Source organism: Phasianus colchicus, chromosome 3 (assembly GCF_987193195.1).
Source record: "Phasianus colchicus chromosome 3, bPhaCol1.hap1.1, whole genome shotgun sequence".
In the NCBI taxonomy this organism is placed as follows: domain Eukaryota; kingdom Metazoa; phylum Chordata; class Aves; order Galliformes; family Phasianidae; genus Phasianus; species Phasianus colchicus.
The window spans coordinates 61,791,123-61,813,941 of NC_143438.1; the positions used below are offsets into that span (position 1 = coordinate 61,791,123).

The 22,819-nt window shown below is 36.8% G+C and overlaps 1 protein-coding gene across 1 annotated transcript in view; it reads left to right on the forward strand.

Moving 5' to 3' along the window:
* The window catches only part of PREX2 (phosphatidylinositol-3,4,5-trisphosphate dependent Rac exchange factor 2), a 176,629-nt gene that overhangs the window by 147,866 nt on the left and 5,944 nt on the right, over positions 1 to 22,819 (forward strand). Inside the window, exons 36-39 of the mRNA XM_031604865.2 lie at positions 43 to 109; positions 2,331 to 2,521; positions 13,861 to 13,963; positions 18,900 to 18,967. Coding sequence (XP_031460725.2) covers positions 43 to 109; positions 2,331 to 2,521; positions 13,861 to 13,963; positions 18,900 to 18,967 — 429 coding nt within the window. The remainder of the gene's footprint in view (positions 1 to 42; positions 110 to 2,330; positions 2,522 to 13,860; positions 13,964 to 18,899; positions 18,968 to 22,819) is intronic.

A 22,819-nucleotide genomic window follows, 5' to 3' on the forward strand; every position in this document is an offset into this window, starting at 1 on the left:
AAATAATTAACAGTCTTTGCTGTATTATGTTTGTTTTTTCAGGGCATTCTACCTGGACAAGTCAAACCTGCCTCCAAATTCAACATCTAAAGCAGCTTACATAGATAAGGTAGGTACCTAATTAAACTTTCTGTGTTACACACCATGTCCTTTCCATTGAGAATTGGAAGTATTCAAAGCTGTACGGGCAAGGAAAGGAGAAACTCTTGCAACTTTTTCTTGTACCCCTCTTATAAGGGCTCTCTGTTGCAGTGTAATTCTGCATCAGCAGATGAGGCTGCAGGGCATCAATTTATCTGAGAAAGAGAACCACAACTTTTCTTTTTCACTGCATTGTCAAAGTAATACAGTCACACCAGGAGCATTCACAGGCTTAGGCAATAAGGGAGTAGATGCAGGCAGATATTTTTAGTTCTGAAAATTGGAATTGCTGTTGAAAATTAAGTACTGTTTCAGCATCTTACGCTTCCTTCTGAACCTGCTCTTTTAGGCTTTCTTCAAATGCTTTAATACTTTCTTCAAACCTCTGTGACTGAGAGATCCCAGAGGCTAGGAAAATTCATTTAATGCTCCCCTATTGTCAGAGAGTTAATAGCCATATTGCAGCTCAGTAAAATTCCAGGATCTTGTCTGTACTGAATTAAAAGCAAAAGTGATTGAGTTACTGTGTCTTGAGAAATGCAACGATTGTCACTGAGCTCTGTGACAGACTGAAGTTTATGGTTGCATCGTGCAGTATGACCATTAGAAGACTGATAGTTAGAATCATAGAATCACAGAATTGCTCAGATTGGAAAAGGCCTTAAAGATCATCAAATCCAACCACAGCTTAACCATACTGTCCTAACTCTAACAACCCTCCGCTAAATCATGTCCCTGAGCACCACATCCGAATGGTTTTTTACACACATCTAGGGATGGTGACTCAACCACCTCCCAGGGGAGCCTATTCCAGTGCTTAACAACCCTTTCTGTCAAGAAGTGTTTCCTGATATCCAACCTGAACTTACCCTGGCGCAACTTAAGGCCATTTCCCCTCGTCCTGTCACCTCTGAGAAGAGACCAACCCCGCTCTGTTTCTTGTTCCTGTTTCTTGTCTCTGTACTGGACTACATGGAAGGGGGGAGGAGGAGGTGAGCCTGTGCCTCTCCTTCTATGGTGTCAAGAACTTTTTTTTTTTTTTAAAATGTTGCCGCCGCAGCAGGACAAATTTAGCTACATGTGGAGTGCTTGTTACCCCCAAACCTGCTGTTTCAGTAAAAAGGTCAAGGGCAAGATAAAAGCAGCTCATAATACAGATCTAACCAAGGGATGCTAAGTTAAGCTAATGCATTTATTTTGCAATTGGAGCAAGCTAAGAGTGAATGCATGATCTCAGTTTGTAGCTGTAGCTGTGACTTTTGTTCTCTTCTCCATAGCTCTGCATTCGTAAATGGCACAGTTAAAATCAATTTAAATGGATGCAAGTTAGATCAATAGGAGTTAAATCAAGTTAAATCTATTTGCACCCAGATTTAAATATACTTCTTTTTCTAATTTATTTACCTGACCTGTATGCTTTTTAGTGAGGTTACCTCCAAAATGAGCAAGTGAGGCTGACATTTCTCTAATTAGTTAAGGATGTCTTTGGGGTATTAATCTGTCCTTCAAAATATCCATCCTTTGGTAGTAGGATTTTGTTAGAATCTTTAAGTATTTCTGGTAGGAAGAGAAATGGAATCTGAATTATGGAATCTGTGCTGTGAATTTTTTCTTTACACAAAGAACCATGGATGCTGCTTTTCATTGCTAAACTTCTTTTAAGGGTTCCTCTTCTGAGGGCAACCTTCCACTTGAATGATTCACCTAATAAAGAAAGGTGAATCATTCATTTTCCATACGCTAGTACTGAGTCTTGCAGTATATTTTGTCACTCTTGATCATTTTTCTCTTTCCATATTGTTAGTCGAGATTAGAAAACAGCTGTTTGCATAAATGGGGGGATAGTGTTTCTTAATTATAATCTGATTTTGTCAGTGAGTCAATTAACCAGCCTTGGCATCCCTCCTCTGCATGCATTATGGTTGTTTCTTTGTGGTTCCTTTTTCTGAAAATAGCAATGATGGAAGTGGCACTTATGGATCTGTTCAGTGCTGCTATGGGAATGAAAAAAATGTTGTTCTAAGTCACATAGCAAAAGACTTCATGTTCTTTATGTACATTACAGAATCTCACTTCGGCTGTCCCAGCTTACCCTGTTATTCCAACACACATCTGTGAAGACTTACTCAAAAAAAGCATTTCACATTCTCTTGGTAGGAAATATTAAAATTTCTTTTTCTCTCTTTCAGCTGATGAGGCCACTTAATTGCTTGGATGAACTTTACCGACTCGTAGGGTCCTTTATCCGATCTAAGCGCACTGCTGCCTGTGCATACACTGCTTGCAGTGCTTCTGGGGTTGGATTGCTATCAGTTTCTTCTGAACTCTGCAACAGGCTTGGAGCTTGTCACATCATTATGTGCAACAGTGGAGTTCACCGGTATGGCAATTTATTTTCCTCCCTTTGTTTCAGTCAGTCATTCAGACATTGCAATTTGGAGAATTTTCTTTTTAAATGGAGTTCTTACACTGTCTTTTCATGTATGTGACTAAGTATCTAATGTACTTTAAAGTTCTGTGGTGTAATTGTATAACTGTACTTTTAGTGATTGACAGAAATGAGCAGTATGATTTTGTTCTGTGAAGTTGTTATGGATTGTTCTTTATTCAAGTCAAGAAAAGACAGAAACCTTAATTGCTAAAGCAGAAGAAGAAACGTTTCCTAGGTGAATAAAACACACTGTATTAAACTCTTAATGCAGGCAGGAAATGCTGATATTCATATCTGTTTTATATGCTGGTGAAATAGTATTTAAGCTTCTTGTCCAAGGAAAAAAAATAAGCAAGATGCACTTCTTTATGTGTACTGTATCATAACTAGAAGTTCTGTCTGTATTAAAACAATACTAGAAAATGAACTATAGCTAACTGAGCTTTGTTGTCATCAAGTCTGAAAATTTAATACACACACATTTATTTATATGTATTAAAAAATGCAATAGTGTCATTATTGAGCTCTCTAGTATTTAATGGCATTAGTTAAAGGCAGCAATATGTTTGTATTCCAGACTAGCAGACTACAATTTTGTCTGTATTATACCAAAAAAGCTGAGACTGCCATTGGAAGGGAAGGAGAGGGAACAACAACAGAAGTCAAAGCTATAGCCAAGAACATGATGCTAAATACCTACTCCCTTTCTAAAAATTCCTAACTAGGATTACAGGTAGTGATGTTAAAAATACTCTCATTAGGATTTGGACTTGATGATCCTTGTGGGTCCCTTTGGGACATTCTGCGATTTTATGACCTATTCAAATCCTTATTTTAAGCAGGCTTGATTGCCAGTATATTGTACTAAAATGAGCATTACTTTATCCTAATTTTAAGTAATGTCATTTCTTAAAAAGAGATTTAGGGGGAAAAAATGCAAGATAACTGCAATGCAGGTTACTAGGTGCGAAAAATATGAAAAGCTCTGTATATAACCAATGCAATTAAGTTATATAAAAACAATGCTAGCCATTTCTCTTAGCAGAGTTTGCAACAGACTGTGTTGCTCTTCATTGTTGGTACAAGAAAATGTCACTTTGTATACAGTACTTGGTTTTAGACAATTGCTAAATAACACTACTATTTAAGATCAGTCACTATATAAGATGAGAATACTATATAGCATGGATTGGCACGAAGTTGTCATTTCAGAAGACTATGAAGACGAGCCAGAGAAAAGCTGTCTCTTGCCTTCATTTAAAATAGTTGAACAAGAAGTTTTTCTTGTAGAGATGTTGTGTGTCAGAGCTCTTGTTTCGTAATATGATTTTTGCTTATAAACATTGCTCTGAGAAAGAGCGAACGAGATTGGGGATAGGGAGTGGGAAATCAGCCTTGTGTAAGGCCTGCAGAATGAAACAATATTGACTGAAGAACAGTGGAAAAAATAATAATACTCAGATTGACCTCATGTCGATTAGCTGCTGTTAGTTACTAGTTCTTCAAAGCCCTGTGCTTTTATGAGCAGATTCTTTGTTGCAGAGTACTCTTCTGAAGACATTTCTGTGTTGAATAAGACAAATTTCACTTCCCACATGATCAGAAGAGTCTTTGGGCTCAATTCTGCTGTTTTATATAAAACTTCTCTGAGTTTCCTCATGATTTCATGGCTCAAGTTCTGAACTTGCAAATATGGTTGTGCCAAAAATTCCTATTGTTTAAGAATGAAGTCAGAGTGATTTCAGTAGCCCAAATAAATGATTACTCTTAAATGAAAATGAATTATTAATGATATCCCTGCTCAAAACTTTGACTAATTCAAAGGTAAAAAACTATTAAATGTCTGGTTAAGTATATTTAGAAAACAAAATGTTAGAAAGTCAGCACAAATTGGATTTCAAAATATTATTACAAGTAATAGGAATGGAGTATAACTACTTAACATGTGGGTTTCCATCTAGATGCCTTTTTATATAAAACCACAAAAAACTTTTCTGTAAAGCATGACTAGTTCTGCTTTACAGGAGAGTCCATTTCAGCTTTTCTACCAGATAGCGTTACTTCAGTTGTGTGATAATACTGCCTTTGTGGCCACCATCTGTTCAGAGAAAAAAAAAAAATTAAAAATCAACTGTTGGCATTATCACAGACATTTTAAGATAGACCCTCCAGGAGAGAGGAATGCATTACTTGAGATTCTATAGGTACTCAGAGTTTTTGCCCTGAATTTCTGAAAGTTCAGATAAAAACTCATGTATTTAGAAATTGGAAGGAATTCCTGTGCTATTATTTGAAGTGACAGAAGTTAAAGAAGCTTTTTTATTCTTTTCAAGAAGCGAGAGTCAGCTGAAGATACTGTTGTGCATAAAATTGGATGAATGAAGAGGTCTTGCCTTATAATGTGAAGTCATATAACATCACATACTATTTTCCTTCTGGCCTCCCCAGGCCAAATCTCTCCTGTCCAGCACTAAATAAACACTGCTTTTAGGCATTCTGAAATTGCCTTTGTCCAGACAGAAAGCTTGTTTCATCTCCAGCCAGTAGGTTCACTGGGTGTTCCTGAAATTACTGCTGCTAAATTCTGCTGTGTTTTTTGTGAACCTGCTCCTCTTGACGTTTTGTAGAGTGAAACTCTTGCAGCATATGAAATCCTGTGAGAAGGACAGAAAGATGAATAAGAGGCTGGATGTGATCCTGTCCCATAAACAAAGAAGATTTTGCCTCTTCCTTATAGCCTTGAGGACTGTACTCTTCTGCTTGTTTGGTGGAATATTATTTAATCAGTGCAGATAATCATACAAAATAATGTTCTTTAAATTGTGAGTTCGTTACTGATTTTTCAGATAGAGGATATTCATTTCTGGTTGTATTTGGCAATTTGTCTGGCCTTCTGTGTTCTTAGATATTAAATACTGTGAAGTTGTTGAATGCAACCAGTTGCAGAAATTCACATTTTTAGGCCCAGACCAAAAGCTCTTGACTGAAAGTTTTTAGCACTATGATACAGGTACTAAATGAGTTGAAAAGTGGCATTATCTACTGATTCCACTATGTAAGCAGATAGCAGAAAAATGTGAACTGTGATTGCAGGTAAATTTAGGAAGTATGTTCTTCATTTCTCAATCTTCTTACCAGCTTAAAAATGAAGCATAATGAACACAGAGCAAGTTTCTTATGTGCTTTCTTAAAAAACAAACAAAAAAAACCCTCATTTTGGCCTAATTTCAGTGTTTCGTCTCTAATGGAAGAGAATCTTTGAGTCTGTGGAAGAGTTCAGGGTGCTCTTGGTTGGTCAGCACCTTTCTTTTTTTCCTGGGGAGCGGGATTTTTAGCAAAGCGTGAATCTGTCAATTTAGTATACTTTAAACCTCAACCTTCCCCCACTCAATTTATGTCTTACTAAAATGACTGGAGAGCCTTTACTGTGTTTTCTTGACTTAGGTGTCAAGCATTGACACTGGAGGTTTCTGTCACCTAATGGGAAGCAAATCCCAGATAGCTTTGGAGGGAGGTGCTGGATGGCAGTCTCAATGCAGAAGAGCCAAGAACAGCTTCGTCTGTTTTGACAGTGATTGCTGATCTGTGGATCAGCAGTGTCTTGGTTTCTGGCTTCTCTGTGATCCATATTAAATTGCTTTTTGCACTACACTAGACTAAAGCAGCTTGACAGAGTTCATGGTTTCATCCCTATATCCAAGATAATACTCGGGATTTTGAATTGCTGGCGATTGCTTTGCTTTGATTTTTATTATGACAATATGTTTACCAATTTACATTAGAGCTTGAAATCCTATATCTACTTCAAGCAGCAATTCTTTCCAAATATATTACAGTCTCAAGTAAAACAAGGATGGGAAAAAATAAGTCCTTTTAACCTTCACTGTCCTCAGTGACATATGAATACTGCAGACTGCCCTTGGATTATCCTAAGTGAACATGCCTTGTTGATGAACATCGGGAACAAAACTCTAAATTAGCCCGAGAAATCGATCGTTTGGATTTCTATTTTGCCCTTTTCTATCATCCATAATTATATTTCTGCCTGCCAATCAACTGTCACCCTGTAAACAATGCTCTGCTTTCTTTACTTGTATTCGATCCATTTGAAGTTGTAATCACTCTGCACAAATGTAGGTGGTGAAAGGCACTTTTAAATTTTATTGAATCATGATGCTTGCTCCTGCTTCAGGGGGAAGAGCAGACTCGGCTGCACAGACATGCCCTCGCCTCTTTCCATGCCAAAATGAAATTAGGTGCAGCAGCTGCAGAAGCCTATTCAGGGACCATCAGACTTACAAGCTCAAAGGAATCATTTAAAGCACCCAAACGAAACAAATCCCAACTTTATTTAAAATTTTGCATTTCCTGAAGGATTGAGAGAAGTCTTTGATAATCTTGATGTACCCCAGAAAAAAGTCACTGTCTTATTTTCTTTTCTGACTTTTAATTTCCCCTCCAGAAAGTCTCTCCTTAGCATTACCATCCTTCAACCGGTGGGGTTCTGGCTGGCAGCACTCAGCTGAATGATGAAGCAGGTTTTGCCAAGGGTTGATTATGCTGTCTCCTGCAGCTGGCACAGCTCCTGAAATCCAGCTAAACCGGCTGCATCTTCCACACAGTGAAGCAGAGGAATGCCATAAGCTGTCCACCGTGGCCAGCTGCCTTTTAGTGAATCAGATAAAAGAAGCTGGAAAACAGGAACCCTGATTTTATATTTCAGATGCTGTATCGTATGAATACTTCCTTTTAGATTTTTAAAATTGTTTTTTGGTAGGAATTTGGTTCTGAACTACAAATAAAATCTCCTTGAAGTTTTGCAGATGTAACTCATGAACTCTGGGATTGATGGGACTAAATTTAGGGGGCAGGTCAGCATGAGCTGAGGAACTATCCTGGCTACTCCCCAACTTTCAGTGAAGATTCTCTATTTTAATTGCAGTTTTATTATGTCTGTCTGCAGTCAGTGTATGTGCAATCTCCCAGCTGAAGCATAAACAAAACTTATGTTTTCCTTAAATTAGTTTGGATAGTAGAGTATTTGATTCTGTGCTGGCAAATATTAGAAATAGTTACATAATCAATATGCAGGAATTTGTCTTAAGACAATATTAAAAAAGCTTTGCACACAAACCAATTATCTCTACAGTAGCGGTAATTTCAAGATTTACCTTTCCCTAGCAACCTGACACATTTTTGTTTTGTTAATTTCTACTGTGTGTGTGAAGGACTGTGGTCACTGAGTTTGCTTACACATTTTAAAGTCTGAGATACTCTTTTGTTTAAAATGCAATCTGAAGATGCAGAGAAATGCAATGAGATGGATGGATCTAACTTCCTGCTAATATGAATTGCAGTGTGCTCTTTTTTTCCTTTGTGGATGCATTGTAACGTTATGGACTAGGATAGGCAGCAGAGTTGATAGATGACTCAATTGCTTTGCTCTGTAGAAACATCATCTCGCTCTTCAGTTGCTGCAGTATTGTTTTATCTATAATCCAGGACTTAAGGAGATTCTGAGTTTTCCTCACAGACATTGCTGTGTTATACCAAATATACAGCAAATACTCTGGAACAACCTAACATGAGAAACTTTTTCAGATCTTTAAATTCTGAGATCTTAGAAGACAATAAGTAAATTGCAGTTTTCCAGCAGACAGATTTACTTTCCAGCTCAGTAGCAAAGAAGCCTTCAGTGTGAAAGATGTTCTGTACAGAACAGGAGAGGTAATGACTGACGTTGGCTTTTTTTGCCTTTAGATGTTTCTTGTTTGTTTTTGCAAGTGTGACTGAGCAACCAAAAGGCAAATCTTGAATCTTTTGGAAATGTTGTTCTTTCATGAAACAGAAAGTAATAATGAATGGTTTAAGTGACTCCTTGCAACACTTTTCTGCTGATTAAAGGTGGCAAGATCTTGAGGATGAATGTTTCTGAGAAGGTTTTCTGTGCAGCTTTTAAAGACTGGCAGATGTGTGTTGAAAAATAAGTGTTTTTTCTTTATTCTTCAGAAAGCTCTTTATCTTAAAAAGGGTAGAACAGACCCATGTTATGTCTGAAATATACTGGAAGATAAAGATCTTCATAATAAGCTACAGAAAAAAGTCATCATTACTTACTGCATGTTTTGGATTAAAAATGACGAACTTTGAATTTAATAAACCTGTTTAAAACAATATTTCTAAATCACAAAAGCCATTAACTAAGGTTAGCACTGAAATATGGCTGATGTATACTTACTTAGAACTGATTCCCTCGCTTGATTAAATCCACATCATCTATTTCAGCAAATTAGGACTTTAGGACAAGAGGTAATGGCCTTAGGTTTTGACAGATGGGATTTGGGCTGGATATTAGGAAAAATTTCTTCTCAGAAAGAGTGGTGAGGCACTGGAGCAGGCTGCCCTGGGAGGTGGTGGAGTCACCATCCCTGGAGGTGTTCTAGAAACACAGAGATGTAGCACTGAGGGATGTGGGTTGGTGGGCACGGTGGGGATGGGTTTGATGGTTTTAGATGATCTTAGCAATATTTTCCAACCTTAACGATTCTGTGATTCTGTGACTTTGTTGATAGCTTGTATTTGAAAATACTGGGTAGAGGTGCTTTGGATTATCTTGTCATGGGATGGGGATTCATGTCCCTTCCTTTTCTGTCCTATTAGACTCCTGTTATCTCAGCGCACGAGTTTTACCTTTTTCCAGTTCTCTCCTCAATCCCACTGCAGGGGGGAAGTGAGTGAGCAGCCACAAGAAACCTTATTGCTTGAGTTCAATCCAGTGCTGATTTTGAGGCAGTGATCTTTCTGAGAACATTTCAGCTTCACTATAAGGCCTTAAAAAGACTAAACATAAGTCCTGAACTCCAGTAGAGTTTTACTGTAATTGTAAATTACAGTATTGTATTTTATTGTACAAACTTCAGCTGCATTTTATCTCTAATACCTGCTAGATGGCTGAATTCTTTCTCCCTGTGAGAAAAGCAAAAATTCTGTTCTGTAAAGTTTCAGTGTACGGGCATAGAGAATAGAAACTTCAGTATTTGCCTGAATGGGTCCATATTCCCACAATGTCAGTAACATAGAAAATGTAAGAGACTCTTCAGCTTGACATACGTGCAGTTTTTGTGCTTTTTTCTTATAGTACTGAACAACATTTTCTCTTCTTTTGCATTTACTATGGGTTATTCTTCGGGTTTCCCATCCGATTTAGTATACATTACCCAGTCATCACTAGTAATTGCAGAGAATTATCCCTGAAGTAATACCTGCTCTAGAATTATTGAAAGTATAACAAGAGCATTCAACTACATTTTGAGTAGCAGCTTTAGATTTTAGTTAGGCTAAGCATGCATGCATCCTTTCATATTTTTTTTCTCTTCAGGTAACCAGAACATAATCCATCTCGACATCTCTGACTGTGGTAACTGATATGATAACTACTAAACCGACTTGTTTCACCTCATCTTTTTTATCTAGGGTATTTTTCTGGGAGATGCTTTGTTGCCTCTTTGGATGAAGGATGGCTGGAATCCTGTCTGAAACCTGCTGATGATTTGAGAAATTTAGATTTAACCCTGGTAACATAGATATACAGTTTGCTCAGTGGCAGCTCTGTAGGTGCTGTGCTGTACATCGGCTCAGATTAGTTTTCCTTTCAGGTGACATTAAATAAGATGCTATGAAATAATCAGTTTCTCAGAAATTTTCAATCTTTTCCTCTGTTACAAATCTGGTTTTCAGTGTGTATATATATGTCTATCCACTAGATTTGCAAACGTTTAGTAAAAATCGTATTCAGTCTCAAAAAAAAATATCCAAAAAGCAAAAAAACAATGACAAAAATAACACAGAAGAATTCTGCTGGGGATACTGGTGACAGAAAATGATTTAGCCTCTTTTGTTCAGGATGGTCTCAAGCAGCAGATAATTGAAAGTTTGTATGCAGTCTTCTTATCAATATTGCCATGACTGATGGGAGACAGGAGATAGCAGGCAGGGGATGGGAGCAGCTGCAGCCCCTTCTGTTTCCCCTTGGAAACCAAATGGATGAATGAGGAATTCTCAGCCCAGTCATGCTGGGAAAGCCAAATGCCTGTGCTGACTGCTGCTGTAATCTGTCAAGGGGAGAAATCTGTGATTCTAACTGACTGACACAAATTCTGAGATGATGAGTTTGGGTCTTTTGTTTTTCTGCCATAAGAGATGAAAAGAAGGAGAGGGAGTGCAAACAGATATAGATTTATTTACAGAGTAAAATTGAAATATATGGATTTGGTATTTATGCTTCCCATAGCATAATGTTATGATAGCATCAGAAGGTGTTGCTTTTTTCCTCCGGTATTTTCCTTGTTTGGGTTGTCTGGACTGACTGCATCCCAGTGACCAGATACTTCCAGTGGTTAGAACTGCTTCTAAATCGCTTTGTAAATTTTAATACCATCTGCTGTTTTGTGTGTAGATTAGTTTCTTCTACAGCTGGTTTCCAGAAGATTTTGATTTGTGATAATTAATATGTAGTGATTCAAGAATTATACTTGAAAATCTGGGAGAAAGCACCAACATATACAGGTCTACTTGTGACTCAGTTCAGTGTAACCCCAAGGAAAGGTTTATGATCAGTTTTAAAAGAGGACACCATCTAACTGATTTCTTCACTGATTCAACTAAAATCAAGTTCTTCCATTGTCGTTTGCTGTGTTTCAAAAGTAGTACTTTCTGTCATAATCACACAACAAAAGCCACATTTTTACATATTTACAACAAAAGCAATCATTTTTATTTTAATTGTTTTTAGGACTGCCATTCATCAGACCTCTTGCATGACTTGAGAGAAACAAAATCTACCAATATTATATTGTACCACTAATGAAGTATGAAATGAAATTATGCCACTGGCCCTATTTTAATATTTTTAACGTACTTTAAAAAGTAAGAACATGTTTTAAAAGAAACAGTGGATGTATCTAACCAGTATTGCTTAATCTTGAATATAAAGTGTTTTATAAAAGGTTTGTACTGATAGTCAACATCACCATGGCTGTTATCTTGAGTGTCTTCACTGTTGATTTTCAGTGACATTTTAATAATGTTATCCTTAGAATTAATATAGTTATTTTTTGCCTTGAGGTGATCTCTTCAATTTTTGGCAATTACTACAGTATAATCAGGAAACATATAAACAGACTATCTCTGTTGTAGCTCATTAAAGAAATTTTCATTGTGCTATTTTACTCTGTGTTTTTTCCCACTTTGATTATGTCTACACCCTTGGTAACCTTATTTCTGAATTGTTGTTGGCATTGTAAAAATGTAAATGGCTCATAATGTCCATCACCAGTGCCCACTTCATCAGGTTTTGGACAGGGAGGAGTTTGGCAGTCTTTTCCAATTGCAGGATTAGTATTTGAATCTAATTCTTCAAGCTGACCTTCATTTACAATATTCTTTTGTTAGTTTTGATTCATTCCTGGAGAATATGATTTCGCTGTTTTTTCAGTCTTTTGGGATCTTAGAATGTGGGATTTATTGGAAAGCTGGCTCAACACCTGGTTGGTTGAAAGCTGCACTTTGAACCCATTAACATCCATTATACCTACAGATAAGCTTTCTATCCCTTTTCCCTGGCTTAGTTTACATCTATCAAATTAGGTTATCTACTTCAGCTTTTTCCAGTTTTGAACAGGACAAAGCTTCTTCGGTTGTTCTTGAGGGTTAAATATTTAGATTTTTTTTTGTTTTTTTTTTTTTTGAATGACAGTTAACCTTTCAAAGACGAGATAAAAACTTAGTATTGAGAATTTCTGGTCTAATGTTTAACTTTTTTTTAACCTGAATCAAATATATAACACGAAAGATCAATGCACTTTCGGTTCAAGATATCTGAGGTCAGTGTATGCTAGAAATGGGGAATAAAAATGATTTCATTACCAAAGAAACTCACTTAGCTTATACATTTTTAACAAAGGGCCATTAGTAAAGATATGGATCAAATTTAATATCTTCTAAACTAACTACTGTGAAAATTTTTACAGTCCATAAATTTACTTGGCGGTACTTCAAACACGTCAGGGTGTTGGGATTTTTTTTTTTTTTTTTTTTTTTCCCAGTAAGAAAATAAGTGCAGACACATTTTTCCTCCTACAGATCTTCTGCTCAGCAAGATGAATGTTTGACTGAAACATATTGTCTGTTCTGTGTGCATAATGTAAGCTATGCAGAATCTTCTGGTTAGGATTTTGCCAAAAGCATACTCAAATGTACATTTTAACCACGTGTCTGGGCTTTATTATTTGAACTTGTAATACAGAGTTTTTGTCAGGTTCTGCTGAGATAGAATCATTCAATGCACATCATATTTCTGCTTGAAGAGATTTGGTTATTGCAGTGGTGGTTGTTAGTGGTATAGAATGCAGATACTGTCACCTCTTGGATGATAGCAGCCCTCACACGTGTTGTCTAAAATGCATCCACCCATTCCAGTGCAGTTTGTTGCCTTTATCCAGAAGTCTTCTGGAGCTTTGGTCTTAATTGTACGAGAAGCTGCTTATCCATTCTTATCCTCACCATGAGTCAGTTGGCATGTCCAGAATGACTTTCCCTGGTCCTTCTTGTCTGTTATGATGACAGGTTTTCCTACAGCCAAGTTCTTTGGCTACAAAGATTTCCTGGTTGCTCTGACAAAGCTGCTACAGCCTTTTTACTGGGATGTGGTACTTGGAGCAGTTTTTGTGCTCACACATTTACTTGAAAAAGAGTAGGAGAAGATAGTTTATTTGAAGGAACACCTTTCTTTCCTTTCTCTTTAAATTAAAAAGGAGTAATATCTCTTTATTTGGTTTGCAAAGTGGCCGTGAGAATACCCAAGCTAAGCTGGGGTCTGCATTAGCAGCAAAGGGCAAGAGATAACTTGTGTGGTAGTCACTTGGAAAGAGATGTCTGCAATTAGAAAAAATTCTCTTCTTTGTATTGTCACTTTCTCACTCACTAGCCAAGCCAATCCAACACTGTGGATTACTGGTTGTTGTTGTTGTTTATTTTATAACAAACAGAAAAAGCAAATACATGTGCTTGTAACTTTGATTACACTCAGGATCTTTCTATTTGAGAAATGTTTTGTGTCCAAACTAATACCTGCAAAGTCTGGGCTATCTGAAGGTGTTATGAGGCAGAACTCTTACGCTGTCATTCTACGTATACCTTTTTTAAAAGAAAATTTAAAGTGTGTTAGTATATAGGAATTACTTAAAGCAAACCATTGCTAGCAGATTGGTGACCTCAGTCTTCTGTTGCAGCTGTACCCTGAGTGTTACCCTGGAGCAGGCAATCATTCTGGCTCGGAGCCACGGGCTGCCACCTCGCTATATCATGCAAGCTACAGATGTCATGCGCAAGCAGGTAAGGTGCTCTCTTTGGGTAAGAGCTTGCTGTTCCCTAGCAAGACTTGACCAAACATTTTAACCCCCAGCTGACTGTTATGTTAATGTCTTTGTGAGTTTTCTTAGTTTGGTGTTTGGTTTCGTTGTGTTTTTGTTGTTTTTAAAATTAACTTCTTATAATGTTGACTGAAAGGTTTTTTTGTTTGTCTGTTTTTAATAGTGGGACAGGCTGTTTTTAAATAGATGCTTGCTTTCTGTGAACGTGTAAAAGGTTCATCATTTTTACAGGGTTATGATTTCACTTACTGGTTTTTGTAAAGAAACTGCTGGGCATCATTGTACTGCAGCATAGTCTAATGAATATGAAAAAAATTATTCTAATAATTATCATCCATAAAAAGAATTTAAGGACATTAACAATAGTTAATAAGTAGTGACTCGTGCTGAATGAAGAAGGGGAAGCCCAGAAGGGAAGTGGGAAATAGTATTGTGATTCTTAACTTTGCGGGCAAGGTTCCTGAGGACATTGTACTTATTTCACACTGTGTATTTTGATCTTGTCATAGTAAAATATTAGGATTTCAAGGCTGCTGTGGATAGATAATCACCGCAACATGAACTCTTAATGCAAATGTATGACAAAAATTTTCTGTATTAAAAGGGAGTATTGACTGAAAATGGGAATTACAGTCTACCCTGTAATGGCACAACTTCTAGGATATCCTCTTATCAGATACGTGGTTTCAAAAGGATGTGGAGACTTGGAAGGACTTCAAAGGAGAAGCGTGAATATCCAGAGGTTGTTAGACAAGCTTTATGAAGTGAAGATTAAAGAGCTCAACCTATTCAGTTGATCAAAGAGAGGCTGAGTGGAGGCTTAATCACTATTGTGCATATGGAACGTATATCCCAGACTGTGGTAACTTTCAAACTCATGACAAAGGCATAAACAAGAAACAGGGTGCAAAATTCCAGTATGGACAAATTCAGCCTTGAAGTGAATTAAAAAAAAAAAAAAAAAAAAAAAGGTACTTTAATACTGGAATCAGTAATCACAGATAAGCAAGATTCATTCCTTCTGACTTTTAATTTACATCTACCTTGTCATTTTTGTAAGTTCCAGTTCTTATTCTGTGCAGAAATCACAGTTTAATTACAAAAATGACGAAGTGACTGTATTGTACTTCTAGGTCAACACATGGAGAAGTACATGTATTCTAGATCAAAATTTTGGGTGATTAAAGCTGTCACATAAGTAGTCTCAAGCTATAGATTTTGATCAGTGATATGTAAGATATGCAGACAAAAAAGGATGCATCTGAATAATTAGCATCATCCCTTTTCATATCTGATTTTCACTTTATTCAGTGCATAAATTAAATTTCTGTAGTGAATAAATACCCTCAAGGTTCTTGAATCACGTCATGAAGAACTGTGTAGAATTACAGCTTTAACTTTATATTAAAAGCAAGCTACTTCTGTAAAAGGATAAACTTGCATTTTGTACACTAATGTGTTTGCTCTCAAAGTTCTAGACAAAAGGCAGATTTTGGCATTTATTTAACAATAAAAAAGCCTGAGCATCAAGTTCTGCCTATATGCCAGCTTTCATTCTGTCAAACAGCACATTTTCATGCACAGTTCCAGGGAGTTTTCATAAATGCTGATTCATTTCTAGGTCTTCTGCAATTCATTAAATGAAAATGGGAGACAAAAACGTAAGTAACTTGCTGATGAACCTGAGCAGCTATAATTGTACTGAGACTTGCTCAGAAAGATGTAGGAAAAAGATGCTGTGGGCCTACCTCCTCTGTAGTAAAACAGCAGGTGATCAATAGCTGTTAAAGATACCAGTAACTCAACACCACCCACAGACACTGTAAAAGTCTCCTAGTATATCAAGCCAGACTTTGTTCACACATTCTTCCTCTTGTGAGAAACCACTATGGCATTTAATAGAGTAGTAATCTTTTGTTCTAATTTTAAATCAGTCCTGGATTCCTGTTGTAGATATATAATCCTCCATTAAATTCTGAATGTTCTGGACTAATTCCAGCAACATTCTATAGTGTTTTCTAGAAACATTTTCCGGATTTAATGCTTCAAGCATAAGTAGGATTGAACTGTCAGGAGCATAAAGCAGGTCATAAAACTGAAGCGGAATAAAAAAGCGTGTTGGGATTTGTTACAGAACACTTAGGTAAGGACTATACATGTATCTTTTCCCTCCCTTGATATTTATGTATGCATTAAAGGCCTTTATTTGAGAAAAACAAACGTCTTTCATACATACACCATCAGTGTTGGGTTGAATAAGGAGAGATTAACCAGAAGGAATAGTAAGTGAAAGGATATTTATTCTGTTATTCTGGAGGAACTGGGAATGTTAGCTCCTGGCAGCATCAGCTTTTCATAGAGGCGTGTTATTTCTTGTAGAAAGTGATGTTTTTTACAGTTTGGGGCAGCAGTACTGGATAACTGAAGACACTCAGTTGAATGGATGACCTCAGGATGTTTTTCTTTTAAATTAGATGAAGTCATTATCAAGATTCATAAATAGCAAAAAATGATGGAACAATTTTCAAAGTAATTGCTCTTGTCAGTTGTAATTAGGTACTCACAAGCACCTGTTCTGCAAGACCTAAAGAAATAGACCAACTTTCATAAGTTTAGTATGGACTTGGGTCTGTAGGATGGTTTTTGTTAAGTGGCTCCTGTTTTTCATTTGCTAATCCAGTCTAGATTGATGTTAGAAATATGAATTTTGACAAAACATCACAACTGTCTTTGAATAACTATTTACTCATAAACGTGTATTCACATAAACACATGTACCCACAAAATATGACCTAAAGCTTGCTGACAGAAGCGCATCTTCAGAATGCACCAAAAAGGGGCAAAAATGCAGGAGGGCACGGGGCTACAAGAAGAAAGCTAACTAAGAAGCTGATGAACAGAAAAGATTAAGGGAGAATTTCTATTGTCTTTTTAGTGATAAATCATTTTCTCATGCCTTTCCGGAAGCATAATGATAGTACCACATTTTGAATATTCTCCTAAGAATGATGCTGATTTAGAGCTCTTTGAGTGGGCCATAAAGAGAATCTATTTTCTTTATGTGACTGGATTTTGCTATCCTTAAATTGATGTGTAGCTTGAAACTAAACCTGTCGTCATTCCTCATGGCAGTATGAATGCTAGTTCTTATAAAAGAGTCCAGATTGATGGTGAAATTTCTTCAGAGCTAACAGCATCTTTCATGCGTGCACTGGCACTCCTGGTACACAGAGGAAAGTATTCTGGAACTGCAAAATCAAGCTGTCTGTTACACATACATGAGACAAATATGTCAATATTTACATTATTATAGGATTATATTATTATTATAGGAACAATGCTGGAAGAGTATAAATGAGTATATCATTTTTTGAATATAAAAAAGATATAATAGCGTTCAGTAGATACTAAGAGATGGTAGCAAGTTGATAGTAATTCTTGCAGGCTTTTCTTCAAAAGAATTATGAATCTGGTGGTTGTAAGGTCTAATTTGTTCTCCTGCCAAACTATAAATTACACTTTTGTTAGTCTTCTTTTTAAATCAACAGATTTTATTGAGCAAGATACTAAAATTAATTTGTCTAGTGAGTGATGCAAGTAAAAATAGTCTCTTTTTGTTCTCAGAGGTAGTCACTGCACCGAAGTTCAGGATTTACTTGTCATTAATTTTGATAGTTTTCCTATGTATATGTATATTATGTCTTTCAGTTACATTAACAATATACCAATCTCAGCCACTGACAGTCTGTCATGGTATTTTTTTATAGTGCCAAAATTTTACAGATTTTACTGAGAAAACGTGATGAGGATCTGAACTCAACATACCCAACCTTTTAGCAAACACACATCAGTTATTCTTAGAAAATTCAGGACAGACACTTGTCTTATCTGTCCTTAAAACTCCTGTAATGGAGATTCTCAAGGAGTCTGTTCCAGAGTTTTCTTATTCTTTTCATTAAAATATTTTACTTAGTGCTTTGTTTGCTTCTTCTTGACAAATGTAAATCAGCATATATAACTACTCAGTAATGCAGGGAGGAAAAAATCTAAACCCTAAATTGAATTCAAACTCAAAATAACTGACTGTGAGCTGGCCTTTATGTCTCCTGATTAAGACCTCGGGATAAAAACCATCAGCTCTGTTCTTGGTAGCTATCAGTAAAGCTAGGCAGAAGTTATATTGGTTTAGAAAAGGATAGCAAACAAAGAAAGCAGAAATTTAGAATCGTGTTGTAATGACTCTTCATTTTGAACTTTATCACAGAATCTAATCCTTTGCATAAGGATATACAATAATGGGAAAGGGTCAGAGAGAGACAGAAAAAAAATGATCAAAGGTAGGGGATAGTAGGTAGGTTAGAAAGGCAGATAATCTGGGATTGTTCACCTTCATGAGGGAAAGAAAGAGGTTATGACAAAGGTCTAAAAAAGCATGTGGCAGCTGTGTGCTGGATGGGGGCTGACTGTTGTCTCCTCCATTAGAGGACTAAAGGTGTCACGTGAAACCAGCAGGTTCAAAACAAGTGAACATAATAAGCTAGCCTTGGATGTAAGATGAGGATTTACTTCCAGAATTATTCATGGATTCAAGATGAGATTGGAAAGAAAAGCTGAGAATCACTGAAAATGATTAAATACGTGCTTTCTGTTGAACAAAGTTTCAAGTGAGTGGTGATTGAATCCTGGGGGAGTTTCTGTGGAAAGGCTTACCTTGCTCTGTAGTCATGTGTTCCTTAAGTTGAGAATTAATGCTATGAATTAACTTATTTCTCACTTCCATGGAGGAGAGTTCTGGGACAATTATTTATCATCAATTGTTATGTTCATCTAGAAAGCCCAGAAATTTTTCCACGTGAGCTACAATTAATGAAGCAAATTTTTTCTTTTTTCTTGTACAGGGTGCAAGAGTGCAAAATACAGCCAAGAACTTGGGAGTAAGAGATCGAACGCCACAGTCTGTTCCAAGGTAACTGATTGTTTATATCCTAAATCACAATTTGTCTAGTTTGTGCCAAATTCTGTCCTAGTAGCTCAAAAGTTAACAATAAGCATTGACTGCGCTGTGTACTAAATTGTAAGACTTAATGTGCACAGAGTCAATTACATTCTTAGTTATACCATTTTAATTAAAGTAATTAGTTGCAGAAGTTTAGGCTGTGTGGCATTTTGAAACCTGCTTGAACATTCAACATTCTTGAAAAATGAAATATAGTTCTTGTTAGTTATGAAAGCACTGGGGTAAGTCCTTCATTGCTTGCGAAGTTTAGTGGTTTGGGGGAAATATTCAAACTAAATCCATTAACCTATTTTAATGAAATACTGTACTACAATAGCTCAGAAAAATTGTATTCTCGTTACTCTTAGAGATGGTGTAGTCTCTCTTTGTCTCTTTCTGAAACGTCCATTAGCAAGAAAAATGTGAGTGTTCTATATTTATTGAGCACTCTAATGCTGTGATGGATTGCAGGTACATGCAATGTTTCTTAACAAGCTTGATATTTTGAAATGAAAATAACAAAACATTTTTTAATTCTCTCTTGGTGGTTTTATTAATTAAGGTCCAATTAAAACTTTTTCTTTCTACCAATTCAAAACTTTTTTTTGTTACTGTTAACTAATCAGAACACAGTGAGTGAACTAAGCAGATCTATGGAATACATAACAGGCTCACTGTAGTGTTAAAATTAAGTAAGGAAAGAATGAATTAATAATATCTATTGTTAGAGATAACAATGTGAATGAACATATATACTATCCAAAGCCTCAAAGAAAGATTTCTGACAGGATTTTGGTAGTACTCAGGAACTTTTTCTTTCTATGCAATTTGTTCCCTTTTCTCAGGCTTTCCCGTTTCTTTCAGTAGGGAATCAGACTGCTGCACATGATTTGGTTATAACAAATAACTGCACACTGTGCCTTGTTTGTGCAGAATCTGATTATAGAAAGGGAGTGCATCTGAAGTGTACAAGGTATGAGTGAATCTGCATAGCAGCATTTGTTGGAGATATACAGGCATCTTGCTTGCTCTGTGAAGGATAGAGTAGATGGATTCCTTCAACTTCCATTACCACTTATGGCAGTGAGACAGAACTGGCAACTGAGTGGCTCAGTAGTCTTCTAGAAAATATTTATTTGCATTTTAGCTGCTTTCTGAGAAGTTTGAGCCTCACGTTTTTGTTTCCTAGGTAGAACATTGAACAAACATTGACAGAAGTCTAATTCTAATATAAACCCTGAAAATTCAAGATCTACCTATTTGTTTACAGACTTCTTCTAAATAGGCCCAATTTATATTTAACCCTCAAAGAGGATAAATGATCCATGTTGCGAAAATGAAAACGTAATGGGAGCACAGGTTATCTTGGGCTTGGGTAACTAATTAGCTAGGGCTAGAAAAAATACCCCCAAAATATTACAATGGCTTACTCAAACAGAAACAATACTCTGCTTCCACACAAACTAAAAAAGGTAGACCAAGCCAAACAGTCACACTGGCATCCCAAACTTTGGCGGTGACCATCAGTATCAGTAAGTACCAAGAACACTGTTAATGTTTGGCTGAGCCAGCAAATAGTTTTAGCAGCAATATCACCACGTTTTGTCCATTTGTGCCATTAAAAAATTTCAGAAATAGTTTCATGCATTAAGCATAGTGCTGAAAAACAGCATTTGCAACAATGCATCTTCCAAAGACAAAGTTCTCTATTAAAATCTACAGGCATGTAGATTAAGTAAGATATAACAAAATTCAAGAGCAAACCCATGAGCTGACTTTACCAGAGCATGAGGGCATCTCTTCTCATAGTAGTCATTAACTTAGATGCAGTCGGGGATCAAACCTGCCTGAAAACTGTCTTGTATTAGCAAAACCTAAGGCATAAAATAATATTTCAAGCTGCTTGAAGTCTTTTGAGCAGTAATGAATTTGGCCAGAACAGGACGGGTACATCCAACAAACTTGCAAGTATGCAGCAACAGCGATGCTACAGGAATATCTCATTGGTCTTGTGATTTTGTGCATTTGGTATACTATTAGAAAGAAGTTGTTAGTGTTAGAGAGAAGTCACCTGTATCAGATAAGTCATCAGCATAAGCGATACTCTCGATGTGGTTTCCAGTTCTTTGACACTCCAGCAAAAGGCTGGCTATTAAAGTCGACTCCATTTAAGGGCTCTTGACAGTGTTCTCAGTTTTCTGCTGCTGTCACTGCTTCGTCATTTCTCAGCTGATCTGTTTGTACCAACTAGGACAGTTCCTCTGCATTTACTGACTCAGAACAGCCTGTTTCTCATCTATACCATCTTAGGGATTTATGCAGCCTCACTGCCAGTTTGTCTCAGAATTTCTTTACATCACCTACTCTAAAGATAAATAATCTTAAGAAGGACAGTTTTAACCTGAAGAATACATAGAACTTTTGTGCTGAGCTTTTCTGCACATTGTTCCATAGAAATGGGATTTTGCTAAGACTTAACCCTAAACTAACCCTGCTGCAATTATTGACTTAGATGAGATTCTGGCAGGCATTCCACCTGTCTTTTGTTAGCTTTGAGTTTTACTACTTCATTACATCAGTAGAATCAAGTAACTCAAATAAGCCTTGTTTCATCTATCATCTGTCTGTATAAAGATCAGATAATCTCGTTGTCTCATTGGTATACAAATAGGAGGTATATATGTTTTGGCTTATATACAGCTTCTATCAAATTTACTGGCATCTGTGGAAATGCTTATGTGACCTTAAATAACCACATTTCTGAGTCTACCAGATGAAAGTGTGGAACAGCACAAAGATTTTTTTAAAACACACAAGGGTGAAGATTTGAAAGCAGATTTGCATTTGCTCTTTGGCTTGAAGAACTGGTGCTTCTCATTCTCACCATCCAGAAGCAATGCTGCCTGCTGATTACTTCCAATTAGACTTCAGTGAAAAATTATTTGGCCCACCACAACTATGTGTTGTCAGTATCGCATGGGTCTTGACTTGTATGGAAAGGGAAGTCATGAAACTGCAGCTATCCTGCCCTGCTTTTACAGGATGCTTTATCTGATAGGATGTGCCCAGATATTCTTGAGGCTTGCAGTACTTACAGGAGCAGCCATGCAGGCAGTGCCTCAAATAGCATCAGTGGCAAAGCATCATGTCAAGAAAGCAGCAGCTCATAGATCTGGAATTGCTTCTGGAGTCACAGAACTGTAGGGGTTGAAAGTGATCTCTAGAAGTCATCTAGCCCAACCCCCTGCTAAAGCAAGTTCCCTACAGCAGGTTGCACAGGTAGGTGTCCAGACAGGTTTTGAGTATCTCCAGAGAAGGAGGCTCCACAACCTCTCCGGGCAGCCTGTTCCAGTGTTGTCACTGAAAATAAAGTTCTGCCTTGTGTTTGTATGGAACTTCCCATGTTCCAGTTTGTGCCTGTTGCCCCTTGTTCTATTGTTGCTGTTGCTCACCACTGAAGAGTCCATTCCCATTGACTTGTCTCCTGCACTTAAGGTATTTATAAACATGGATGAGATCCCCTCTCAGCCTTGTTTTCTTCAAAATGAAGAGTCCCAGGAACATGTTCAGACTTTTGTTTTCTTTTTTGATTAGTAGTATGATTTTGAAATTCCTTATTAGTTAAAACATGGTCGCATAAATGAACATGATGTTTAAGCAAATCTGCAAAACATTCTTGGAAAACACATACCGTGAGCACCGTAAATATCTATAGTAGCAAAAACAGTGTATCATTCATTATCTTCTTGCATCCTGACCTACCAAGCCAGTTGTTATTTACTCTGCTTTAGTACTTCAACGTCGTATACCCTTTGTGTTAAG